Source organism: Loxodonta africana, chromosome 15 (genome assembly GCF_030014295.1).
Source record: "Loxodonta africana isolate mLoxAfr1 chromosome 15, mLoxAfr1.hap2, whole genome shotgun sequence".
Classification (NCBI taxonomy): domain Eukaryota; kingdom Metazoa; phylum Chordata; class Mammalia; order Proboscidea; family Elephantidae; genus Loxodonta; species Loxodonta africana.
Genome location: NC_087356.1, coordinates 23,984,534 through 23,997,489, shown reverse-complemented (window position 1 = coordinate 23,997,489; position 12,956 = coordinate 23,984,534). Strand labels below are relative to the sequence as shown.

Genomic DNA, 12,956 nt, shown 5'->3' with positions numbered 1-12,956 from the left:
GGTACAAAAGTCTTCTGGCTTAGCATTCCACCAGTTATAGCATAGTTGCTAAACCACTGAGGTTTTAATTTAATGTGGAGACTCATTTTTAATTCAGAAGCAATTTGAAGCACCGTCATTATAGAGGGAATAGTACTGGGCTGAGACATTTCGAGGGAAAACGTGGTAGGATGTTTAGATTCCTCTGTAAATGAAATAGCAATAAAAATGGGGTTAAGATGGAATCATTCAAATTGCCAACAAGTATTTGAGTTATTCATTGTGTCTGAAAATATGGGGAATTAAAAATGAAAAAATGATGCACTTCAGGGCTTTGGGAAATGTATTGTCTTGGTGACGAAACAAGCTTCACCATTTTCTAATTTTTGCAGGTGTGTAAAGCTATGTTGTAGTCAGTGCTAAGACGTGTCATTGGTGTCATTATGTAGGTTTGTTACTGAATTGACAGTTATGGGTTTAAATAAACTAGAAATGGCAGAAACGTAAGTATATCAGTCTTCTGTCAGTCACTCATACATTTGTTTTCAACACTATAAGCCAAACCACGTGCTAGGCCCAGGAGACAATGGTGAGTAAAAACACAAATATTATTTGCCTTTAAGGAGCTCAGAGTCTAATGGGGGAGGTAAATTTTAATAAGTAATCACACAAACTTGTGTAGACCTCCGACTGTGACAAGCTACAGAATGCCTATAGCTGGATGATTTATCCTCCTGTGGGTAAACTTCTTTAAGGGAATGATACCTACATGAAGAGATATTAGGAGCTAATTAAGTGAAGAAGAGGAGGGACAGCATTCATTCTATTAAGATGGATTAGTTCATTAGTTTCTGAGATCTTGGGATGGGTGTGAGTGTGGCTGGAATAGAGAGAGCAAGAGAGAGTTTGGTAGGAGATGAGGCTGGAGAAGGGATAAGGGTCACATTAAGACATTTTGTTGTTTTCCTGAGAGCCAAAAGGAAGCCATCAAATAGTTTATTGCATGAGGAAGAAATGTTGGCTGGAGTTGCTTTTCTGATAAGATCCATTTGACAGTAATGGAGAATGGATGGAGGGAGTTTGAGGGAACAAGTTAGGAGACTGGACAAGTTAGGAGGTTGCTGCAGTAGTTCAGCCGAAAGCCAATGGTACCTTGAACTGGTTAGTGGTGGTGGACATAGAGGGAAGCTTTGAGACATATTTAGAAGTTAAAATTGAAAGACTTAGTAATTGTATTAGGTGGAAATAGCAATGTTTTTGATATGATCTAATTTAATTAGGTTGCGGTAACTGTGCAGAGATTCTTTTATTCATTGTTCACAGTGACTGCCCTCGCTCTCTCTACCTCCCAAATCCTCCTGTGGGGGTTCCTATTGATAACCTGGAAATTTATTGTCCTTTATAGCCTTGTAGAACAAATGTGGCTGTCAGCCATGAGTGGAGCCCAGTCATCTTTTAAAGTCCTTGACTCTACCACCAAAAACATTAACTTCTTTTTAGTTCCGTAGAACTTTATTGGGCATCTGGTATGTACCAGTGACCATGCTGGGTACTGTCAGTTCTAAGAAGAATGAGACATGGTCCTCATGTTGGGAAGCTATATATATCTGATTTTTATATAGGTTTTCTCTCTCAGTTTATAAATGAGGGAAGGTGTGACCTTCCCTAGAGGTCTTTCAGGTTTTGCCTGATACCTTGTGGGATAAAAGATAGGTGCAGTACTAGTCTTGTTTCTGGAAGTTCTGTCAAGCCCTGTGTCATGGAAATTTGTGCGCTTTGCCAAGATGATTTTGAGAATCACGATCTGTGGTCATAAATGTCTATAAGCTATTTATGGCTAAACCAGTTTTTAGAAAACTGCTCTTTCATCAAGACTATCTCATACAGCAGGTGACATTTAGCTCTGCTTCCCACCTCAGAAATCCTCCTGTACGTGCACCCTTTCTGTCTTTACTGTTCTTTCAGAGAAAGAGATATTTCTTCTCACAGTTGAAGCTAATCCTTCCTCTGTGCTTGGTCAGTCGTCCTAGCTCTCTCTTTTTATCTTTTTGTTTCTAAGCAAACTCATTTCTCCTCTATTTTAAGAACCAAAACCTAAAGTCTTCTCTATATTACCTGTTCTAGACACTTCTCATTTTTTCCTTTTATTAATTTTTTTGAAGAATAGATTCTTTTCCTGTGTTTCTTATATTTACCTCCCAATTTCTCACCTCGTTGAGATCACCAAGCCAACCAAACCAAACCCATTGCTATTGAGTCGATTCTGATTCATAGTGACCCCATGTGTTGCAGAGTAGAACTTCTCCATAGGGTTTTTTGGCTGTAATTTAAGGAAGCGGATCAGCAGGTCTTTCTTCCACAGAGCTGCTGGGTGGGTGTGAACCACAACCTTTAGGTTAGCAGCTGATCGGTCACAAACTGCTTGCACCACCCAGGCTCCTCAGAGGTCACCAAAAAAACCCAAACCAACCCCGTTGTTGTTGAGTTGATTCCGACTCGTAGCGACCCTATAGGACAGAGGTAGAACTGCCCCATAGAGTTTCCAAGGAGCGCCTGGTGGATTTGAACTGCCGACCTTTTGGATAGCAGCAGTAGCACTTAACCACTATGCCACCAGGGTTTCCAGTGTTCTGTAAGTGACCTTTAAATCAGTGACCCCATTTTTCTTGAAACCTTGACAGTTGTTGTCACTCTTGGCTATCCATGATTTTCCCTGATTTTTAGCAGATTTCTCTACTTTTTCGAATGGTCTCCTATCTCTGATTTTTTCTTCTTGCTTTTTATTGAGTTTCTATTTATTTCTCTCATCCATATATATGTAGCTTGACTCTCTTTTCTCTCTCCCTCCTCTCTTCTTCTTTTCTACTTTTTTTCTTAAGCCCTCTATGTTGATTCCCAGATTTATCCCTTTATCGTGAGCTCTCTTCCTATGTTGTCATTTCCTTGGGAGCCACATCTGGATTTCCTGTAGACACCTAAAACTCAGCTCATGTAAGTTAAACATGTAATATTTCACTAAGAGCTCGTCCTCCCAATTACAAAAGTACAGCTGCTTCTGACCAAGATAATCTCCTTATTCTTCTAAACTGCAGCCACTTTCCCCTCGGGGTTGTTTGAAGCATCCTGTCTGTCAGGAAGCCTGTCTTTATTCCACAACATGACTTTTTCCTTTTCTGAGCCTGCACAATCATTTCATCTCTTATTTCCCCACATATGGTAGGTATTGATGTTTCTGTCCTGTATGCTCCCTGCAGTGTTCTCTCTCCATGTGGCACAGACACTTCATGATTGTGTCCCAACAAGTTTGGCAGAAAAACTTCTTTAAAAAATTAAGTGAAATTTAATCGAAAATAAATGTAGCATTAGACTCTGAAAAGATGCTGTCAGTTGATTACAATGTTTAATACATTATATTTGGGAGATGAACGAATGAATGAATCTATACCTTCAGAGAGAGTACAGGATGATAGAGTTTGCATTTCGCTATAGAGTTTGCATTTCGCTTTGGTCCTTGTGTCTTAGTTAAAGGTTGATCCGTAATAATTGTCTTTGACTATTGATTACAATATTTTCTTAAACAATCTACAGTGCTGTCATAGAGCACACCAATCGTGTCATCTTTCTCGAAGACGATGATGTCGCAGCGGTGGTGGATGGCCGTCTTTCTATCCATCGAATTAAACGAACTGCAGGGGATCACCCTGGACGAGCTGTGCAAACCCTCCAGATGGAACTGCAGCAGATCATGAAGGGTGAGCATTTTTGTCTTGTAGCTTGGTGTCCTTGGTGTCCACCTCCCGTCATAGTGTATGAATCTGATAACACGTGCTGAGCGAAATCTTCCATGTGTTTGGTGAAGGAATAACCTCAGGAGGAGCTGTGAGCCTTCACAGAACGTATCTGATGGTTTTACATCAGTAGGCCTCCTTCAAACTAATTCATGGTTTACTGTTTTTAACATTTTTTAAAAAGAGACTGATTAAGTAGTCCTTGACAGTTTTAAGATACTTTACAAATACAAATATAATTTTCATTCTGTTCCTTATTCCTCTCTTAACCTTTCTGGGCTTCAGTTTTCTCATGTGTAAAACAGGGATAATAGGACCTACCTCATTAAGGCTGTTTTGGGGATGAGGAGCTAATATATGTAAAGCACTTAGAGCAGTGTCTGACACACTTAGTGAGCCCTACACAGTGTTTGTTGCTGTTAACTATTGTGATTATTATTTTCCTCCTTTCTGATGAAGTTGTAGTAGGAATAAAAGCTAACATGTATTGCATACCTATTATATGTCAAGTTCTTTGCTATCTTAATCCACACTACAGTCCTGTGAACTAGCTGCTATTCTTGTTTTACAGATTAAGTAGTTTCCCCGCAACCACTTAGCTAGTAAAGGATAGAACCATGATTTGAGCCTAGATTGACTACAAAACGTAAGCTTTTCCTACTCTCCCATTTTGCTGTAACTGCGTATTTTCTCTTCACGTTGGGTAAAATGTATTTATCAAATCCTTTAAGTGGTCATGTATAAATGCCATTCTTTGTCACATGATCCTCTTTTTCCCACTTTATTTACTAAGATTAATTAAATTACTAAAATTAATTAAAAGAGGTGGAGTTTTAGTTATGTACAAATTTCTTATTCTTTGGTTCATTTTTCTTTTAATGATATAATTTATGTTATTTTAGGCAACTTCAGTTCATTTATGCAGAAGGAAATTTTTGAGCAGCCAGAATCAGTTGTGAACACAATGAGAGGAAGAGTCAACTTTGATGACTATACTGGTAATTACATGTGAATTATTTTATCATTACAGAGTCTCCTGTGGGGTTACCATTGAGAACCTGAAAGTTTCTTATCTTTTATAGCCTTGTGGAACAAGTATGGCTGTCTACCATCAGTGGAGCCCAGTCATTTTTTAAAAGTCCTTCAGTGTATCGTTAAAAGCATTAATGTCTTTGCAGTTCAGCAGCCATTTATTTGGCATCTGTGTACCAGGGACCATGTTGGGTACTATGAATTCTAACAAGAATGAGATTTTGTCCCCAGTTGGGAAGCTTACACATATCTGTTCAGCCTAGGCTCTCTCAGTTTATAAATGAGTAAAGGTGTGAACTTCCCCAGAGATCTTTAGGTATTTGCCTGATGCCTTGTGGATAACCTCTGTCCCCACCTACATTTTAAAGGCAGAGGTGAGGGTGCAGTACTACTCTTGTTTCTGGAAATTCTGTCTAGACCTTGTGTCATGGTAGTCTGCACACCTTGTTGAGATGAGTTTAATATATCTATAAACTATTTATTGCTTTTTTTTTTTTTTTTTTTTGGTGAGCAGCTCTTTCATCATGACCAGTTTAGTGAACAGTTTAAGAAACAAGCTTTGGACTAAGCTTCTCAGTTAGGAATTAATTTTTGAGAAACAATACTGGTGTGCAAAAATCCTTAGTTCCTAAATCTGTTGTCATATGTCCACTATTAAGCGTCTTCTCCTTTGTATCACATCCTGCTAATTGATAAACAGTTATTTCTCTGAATAAATGAAGGCTTTATATCTTTTTTTTTTTTTGAGGAGCATCAGACGCTCAGTAGGAGAGATTTGTTGAAGGCTGAATTATGAATTGAACAACTGCCCTGTGCAGAGCACCATCCTGAACATGCTTAACCTGTGAGGTCTGGAGTCCTTATCAAAAGTCCAAGGTTATAGGCATCATCTCTTAGGAACTGAGGACAAAGACCAGATTACTGTGGTTAAAGTTAAATTCTCAAATCCTACACAGGTCGTTCTCTCCAGCCAGATTTGGGACTTTCTGAGTATAGAACTGTGGGAACCACTCAGTGCCTTGAACAATATATTCACTTGGGGTGTGGGTGCACAGTGAATGTCAGTGGAATAATTGAATGGCTCGTTTGTGGAGTGGGTACGGAGGAGTGATAGAGCAATCGAGAATGACTCTTAGGTGTTTAACTAGAGCAGCTGGGTAAATGGTGATGGCATTTACCATAAAGAGAAGGACAGGGGAGTGAGTCTGTATTGTGTACAGAGCACTGTTCTTGACATCATACAGGAAATGAAGATAACTGAGATAGTTTTTTTCCCAGGCAGGTTTATTGAGGTACAATTTATATATATATAATAATATATTATTATGTATATATATAATTTATTGAGGTATAATAAAATACATCCTTAGTGTATAGTTCAAAGTCAAACCTCCACAACATAATCATAATCCTAACTTCCGTAACAGTTAAGACGTAGAACAGTTCCATCATTCCAAAAATTTCCTTGTGCCCCTTTGTAGTCAACTGTCTCCCAACCTCAGCCATGTAAAATGACGAAACAAACTATGTAAAAACACTAAACAAGGTAGAATGCGATAAATATTGTGGAGGCGTGTAGAGGGGTGAGTAAGGTTAATTACAGGTATGGGGGACAGTTATTTGTGACTTGTTTATTTCTCAAAACTATAGAGGATTATTCCTTTTTTTGTGTGTGTGGTGAAAATATATACACAGCAAAACATACACCATTCAACAGCTTGTACAGTTCGTACATTTTTCAGGCTGTGTCAGCATTTTCTCTGTCTCAATTCAAATTATTTCACCCCCATTAACTTTGACTCTCTGCTCCCTAAATGTCTCATCTGTGCTTTAGAGTTCCTATTGTGAAGAACTAGTCTTAGGAAGAATGTACATTCTTTATACTAGTGGTAGTGTTTCCCAGGTTGGCAATGAGCGCTCGTGAAAAGTGATTCCTGTTTCATATGATTCTTTTCTAATTTTATACACAAAATTTTATTTCAGTGAATTTGGGTGGTTTGAAGGATCACATTAAGGAGATCCAGAGGTGTCGGCGTTTGATTCTTATTGCATGTGGAACAAGTTATCATGCTGGTGTAGCAGTAAGTGGCTTCCTAAAATTTTAATTAAGTGGTACGTTGGGTATTAGGAGATATCTGCAAACAAATAGTCCTTCTAGTGTATACCATATAAAAGTGTTTTCTATTAAAATATCCTGTTCTTTCATTTTTGTGGTAATAAAAATCAAGAGAGTGGAGGGAGAAATTTTAAGGGCTGCTTGGGATTATTTACCAGTGTGGAAGATCTGCTTTAGAAAGGTCCTTAGATTATCAGATAGAACACCTGAAGCTGACTTCATGAAAAGTAAAGTGTGGTAGAGTTTTTGGAGGATCCTAGACCTTGGTCTAGGGAGAGTTCCTGCTTCTGTAGTCATTGGGTTTTCTGTACCATTGTTCACTTGCCCCAGACAGATGGCAATGACTTACGTGAACCTCCACAGGAGTTTACTTGGTAGGTGCCTATCTGCAAAGAGATGAAGCCTGCTGTTTGTCAGACTCTTTCCACTGTTAGTTTGGAAGCTGAAATTCTGAATCAAGGACATTTATTGATTGTCAGTACAGAAGTATAGAAACACAAGGGTCTTTTAGTCCAATAAATCAGATCCACACGTCATTTCCTTATGAAGAGACAGTTTATGTGTTGTGATGTCAACTCTCATAGGTACAGAAGACCCTCACAGAGTTTATACTACTTAGGATAAACTAAAAATAACCCACAGCCATCAGGTTGATTCCGACTCATAGCAGCCCTGTAGGACAGAGTAGAAATGCCCCACAGAGTTTCCAAGGCTGTAATCTTTATGAAGGAGACTGCCACATCTTTTTCTCACGGAATGGATTCCCAAAATTCATGACATAGTAATTTTTCTTTTGCGGGGGCATAAATATTTATTCTCTTAACACTTGCAGGAGGCAGTCATTTAACCAGTGAGTGAAACTAGCTGGTCACCCAGCCCTTGCATCTCAACAAAGCTTTATTCTTCCCTGAAGCCTTTTTTTTAACCTTGGTGAAAAAGGTTTTGAAGAGAAAGTCTGTGCAGTATTATAGGGAAGAGGTCTAGGTGATGGTTCTGAGCATGAAAAAGAAGAATGAGTTAAAGACATTAGAGTAAATTACAGAAGGGACTCGCTAATTCAGTGGTGGCTTCAGTCTAGTTCAGAATGAACCCCTGGTGCAGAAACAAAAAGTAGTTGATGGTGCTTTTTGATTAAATGCTTCATCTAATGCAAAGCCTGAATTTCTGGGTGGGAATTATATGTATGCTGTGCTAGAATTCTCCATTTCTGAGACTTTATAAGGTGTAAGGACATATATTTTTTTTGCAAATACTGCAGTTAATAAATTCCCTCGTGGTTTATCATACACAGTAGTGCCATTCGTTCCATTAATTCTAGTCTGGGTTTTGTTTTTGGTGTTTTGATGGCATCACATGTGAATGACACATTTGCAGAACTGCTTTTTTAGACTATTCTCTCTGTATCCCCAATATTGACAGCCGACAACACCCGAACCATTCTAAGTATAGCACGCTTTCTAAGGTGTTAATTGTCTCTGAGTTTTCCCAGCAGCATGCAAAGGCATGTATAACATTAGTCTCTAATGAAAATATGTCATTCTGCATATTTGTAAAGAGTTGCTTTTGCTGAAAAAACAAACCATTAGCACAGATATATCTTGAGATTACTTTTTGGGGGGTATATTTTAAATATCTAGTAAGTTTTGCCAGGTTTGTATCCTTTTTTATTTTGAAGACTGTAATTCCAGTGTAACATTTATACCCTCAACTGGGGGGAAAAGTTTGATTTACATTTGTTTGAGGGAAAGCATTGAGCGTTTTAATGTCAGTAAGTTATTTACATATAACTAGTAAGTATAATATGTCAGTGTAAAAGGTTAAAAATAGGAACATTTCCCTTCAGGAGCAAGGGAGAATGAAGAAAACTAAAGATACAAGGAAAAGATTAGTCCAAAGGACTAATGGACCACAGCTACCATAGCCTCCACCAGACTGAGTCCAGTACAACTAGACGGTGCCCAGCTACCACCATTGACTGCTCTGACAGGGATCACAATAGAGCGTCCCAGACAGAGCTGGAGAAAAATGTAGAACAAAATTCTAACTCAGAAAAAAAGACCAGACTTACTGGCCTGACAGAGACTGGAGAAACCCTGAAAGTATGGCCCTGGACACCCTTTTAGCTCAGTAATGAAGTCGTTCCTGAGGTCTGCCCTTCAGCCAAAGATTAGACGGGCCCGCAAAACAAAAATGAGACCGAATGGGTACCACAGCCCAGGGGCAAGGACTAGGAGGCAGAAGGGGACAGGAAGGCTGGTAATGGGGAACCCAAGGTCAAGAAGGAAGAGTGTTGACATGTCATGGGGTTGTTAACCAATGTCCTAAAACAATATGTGTACTGTTTAATGAGAAGCTAGTTCTGTAAAACTTCATCTAAAGTATAATAAAAAAAAAAAAGGAACGTTTTTCTGTACATGATGTTATAACATCGTTAAAAAGTGTTGACCCAAAGTTTTTTAATATTCTTTGGGAAGCAAAATAGAACAAAGCAGTTCTGTATAAATTCATGGGCACGTAAACCTTAAAGGGCTGTGAAGTAGGGGAACATTTACAGGCTTCACTACCGTGAAGGAGGAATGAGAGATGGGTCAAGGTGATCTCCATAGTTACTAAAACAGTGCTAAATACAGACATCTGTATAAATATATATTATTTGCCACTTAAAAGTTTGTTTTTGTATTATTTCAATTTTCTGATGTTTAGAGTAAAAGGAATTTAGTTTGAGTGGAAATTTAGTAAAATGGAGCGTTAAGGTGTCTTCAAAGAGATGCATACTGCCCCCACCCCAGCCCCATACCATGGAGTTTGAAAATGTGAGCCTTCTTAAATGAGAGTTCCAAAATATATTGACATTTGGGGGGTAGGGGGGAGGAACAGTACTATTTGTGAATACATTGTCTACTTAAAGTGTTTTTCACTGAGTGTTTATACATCTTTGTTATCTCATTTTCAAGCGCTCAATGATTTAGGTGTTTCATGGATTTCCATTTCAAAGATCAGGAATTGAAAAGTTAGAGATGCCATGAAGCTGACTCACACGGTGTTTTTCCCACGTAACTTCTCTAGACATTTCACATGTGTGGGTGTATTTGCTTATGGGAATATATGCCTGGATAGTTGTCTAAAGAGACTTGTACTAGAATGTTAAAAGTGGTGGTGGGCTTTTAATTATTTTTTATGCTTTAATCTGTGTGTACTTCTTACAAATGTACATGTATCATTTTTATAATCAGAAAAAGTGCAAACAATACATGGAGTCCAAAGGACAGTGAAAGAGAGGACTGTTTGAAATAAGGTTACGTGACTCAGCCATCTTTTCTCTACAGACACGGCAAGTTCTTGAGGAGCTGACTGAGTTGCCTGTGATGGTGGAACTAGCCAGTGACTTCCTGGATCGAAATACACCAGTTTTCCGAGATGATGTTTGCTTTTTCATTAGTCAGTCTGGTATGCTAATTTAAAGACATAAAGAGAAGAAAAGTCATTCTTTCTATTAATTCTGGCATATCATGGTAAAAACAGTTATTTAAAGATACACTGGTATTACAGATGACTTGAAAAATACAGATTTGTTTTAGTATTACATAATTCTTCATGAGTTAGTAAAGTTAACGCCTTACTTTCAAAGAGCTGAATTTCCCAAGATAGAGAAGGAAAAGAGATGTTAAAAAGCTTTTGTTAAAAGTTTTATTAATTAATTATTTTACGTGCATGTTTTATATTTAAAACAAATGATTCTGTTGAACATGTAATCAGTTTCTGGTTTTTGTTTTTTGCATCTAAGAGACAGCATATGTTGAAACCGTTCCCTGTGTCTTAGAGTGGGTTATCTTAATTTTTACACAGGCGAGACGGCAGATACCCTGATGGCTCTTAGGTACTGTAAGGAGAGAGGAGCTTTAACTGTGGGGATCACAAATACAGTTGGCAGCTCCATATCAAGGGAGACAGATTGTGGGGTTCACATTAACGCTGGTCCCGAGGTCGGTGTGGCCAGTACAAAGGTAAGTTCTTGACTTTTTTTCTCATGTGATTATTAAATCCTAGCGTTGATGAAACAGACAGATCTGTGCCTTAGGCTTCATTTGCCTCATTGGTTGTTGAGTTACGGAACTCATTACTAATCGTTTTAAGACTTGAGAGTCAGTAATAGATAAAAGATTTGTCCCCCAGCCCCTGGATCTTAGCATTTAAAAGAAAAGGTTTCTGCTGGCTGTCCCCATTCATCACTTCCACTCCTTCTGCCAGGTGTGGTGGGATACATGGTGAGTGTAATGTCCCCTTCTTTTATTATGTATAGTCGAGAATTAGGCAAGTAACAAATTAGAAACATCTAGTTTAATAATGATGTTGATGTATTTTTATTTACATATTCATGGTTTTTAAAAATTATGTCAGAAGGTATACACTACCTTTGAAAGTTTGTAAGGAGGAGTGTTATCACCTTTGGTATAAAATTTGATGATTTAAAAAAAAGTAAAAGTAAGTATTGTATGATAATATGTTTCTCTGTAGATACAACATCTGTGGAGGTTTGACAGTATCTTCATTTTTTTTTTTAAGACTTACTTTGCTCTTTGTAAAAAAGACTACTTTGCACTCTCAGCTGGAATATACATGGATTTAGTACTAGTCGTAAAAATAGGAAATTTGTGTAATTGTAGAATATGCTATTTCCAAATTTTAAGTTTCTCATTTTCTGTTTTTCTGCTTAAGTCAAATATTTCTTGCTAGTTGTCTGACAACAGGTCTGAGTGTCAGTGGATTTGAGTTTAATTAAAGGCGTGTGAAAGATGTTATTGACGTGTGTATAACCACATTTGAATTTTTTTTCTTTTTGAGAAAAGTCTCATGGAGAGTTTTTGTGTGTGGAAAGTTTGTGATTGATTCTTATGTGAAAAGTCTGAGTGAGGTTTTGATTCTTGGCTATTTGATATTGCTAACACTGTAATTTACAGAGAGCTAAGACCTGAATTTCCTGAACGTGGTAGTTAAAACATGAAAGATGTTTGTCCTTGGTTTTCCATCCTGTGGCTGAGTAAATAACCGGCTGCCCTCAGCAGCAGCTTTCAGATTTTTGGAACAGTGTGCAGGCAGACAGCTTTCACTGGGGGATTGGAATCCCAGGGCCCCTTTTATTCATAACTTGTCATGAAACAAGAGCTTCAACATAGTGTATGTGGTATATGGGATCATACCACTGAATGCATGCTATTTCCTCACCTTTTTATAAAGCCCTTCTTGAACCGTGAGCTGCCAATTTCCAATTCTTTTGCTTATGAGAACTCTAATTTTTCCCAACATTTTATCACGATGATTTTCAAATGTATAGAAAGTTAAAAGAATTTTACGTTAACACTGATACACTTATTACCTGTATTCTGCCATTAACTTTTTGAAATAGCTTTATTGAGGCAGTCTGATAGATAAAACTGGAGTGTTATCTATGATGAATCACACCCACCTGACCGCTCACACACGACTTGTTTCCGTTCCTGAAGAGCATCTTATTCATAATATGGTGTAATGATACATTGTCTGCTTTGAATATAAGTTCCGATTTAGAGTTTAGCACTATTTGAAAGAGAAGAAACCAATATATAAAGGAAGAATTTTCATTTCCCCTGGCATTATTGACAAATAAGTGTATTTTGAAAATGCGGGAATGTATGCTGCATTTTTTTAAAATTTGCTATCCAAAAGCATAATTCTTTATAATTTTGGAACATACCTCACAAGTCTCCTGTTCTGCAAAACATTCTTTCAAGCTTGAAGTTAAATTGTTTCCGTTTTTGTGTTCTCACACCACTTTTTCATGCTCCTGATACAGTATTTGAACTCCCTGCATAGCCTTGAGGACAGTACCATGTCTTTGTGTACCCAGCGTGTTACACACTCTCTAGCTCGTAGTAACTGTGCAGTAAATATTTAATGAGTATAGGTTATCACTATGCAAAATGCTGTATGCTGTTGATTTTCACTAGTGGCTTACCATCTCAATTTCAGATATTCTTACGGTTCCTATATAAGAAAATAGGCAT

The 12,956-nt window shown here is 37.9% G+C and overlaps 1 protein-coding gene across 4 annotated transcripts in view; it reads left to right on the top strand.

The window, feature by feature from the left end:
* The window catches only part of GFPT1 (glutamine--fructose-6-phosphate transaminase 1), a 57,505-nt gene that overhangs the window by 31,153 nt on the left and 13,396 nt on the right, over window positions 1-12,956 (top strand). For all 4 annotated transcript variants that reach the window (XM_064268675.1, XM_010593623.3, XM_064268676.1 and 1 more), the window contains 5 exons: window positions 3,568-3,731; window positions 4,670-4,765; window positions 6,783-6,880; window positions 10,242-10,362; window positions 10,762-10,919. In XM_064268675.1, the coding sequence (XP_064124745.1) occupies window positions 3,568-3,731; window positions 4,670-4,765; window positions 6,783-6,880; window positions 10,242-10,362; window positions 10,762-10,919 (637 nt within the window). The remainder of the gene's footprint in view (window positions 1-3,567; window positions 3,732-4,669; window positions 4,766-6,782; window positions 6,881-10,241; window positions 10,363-10,761; window positions 10,920-12,956) is intronic.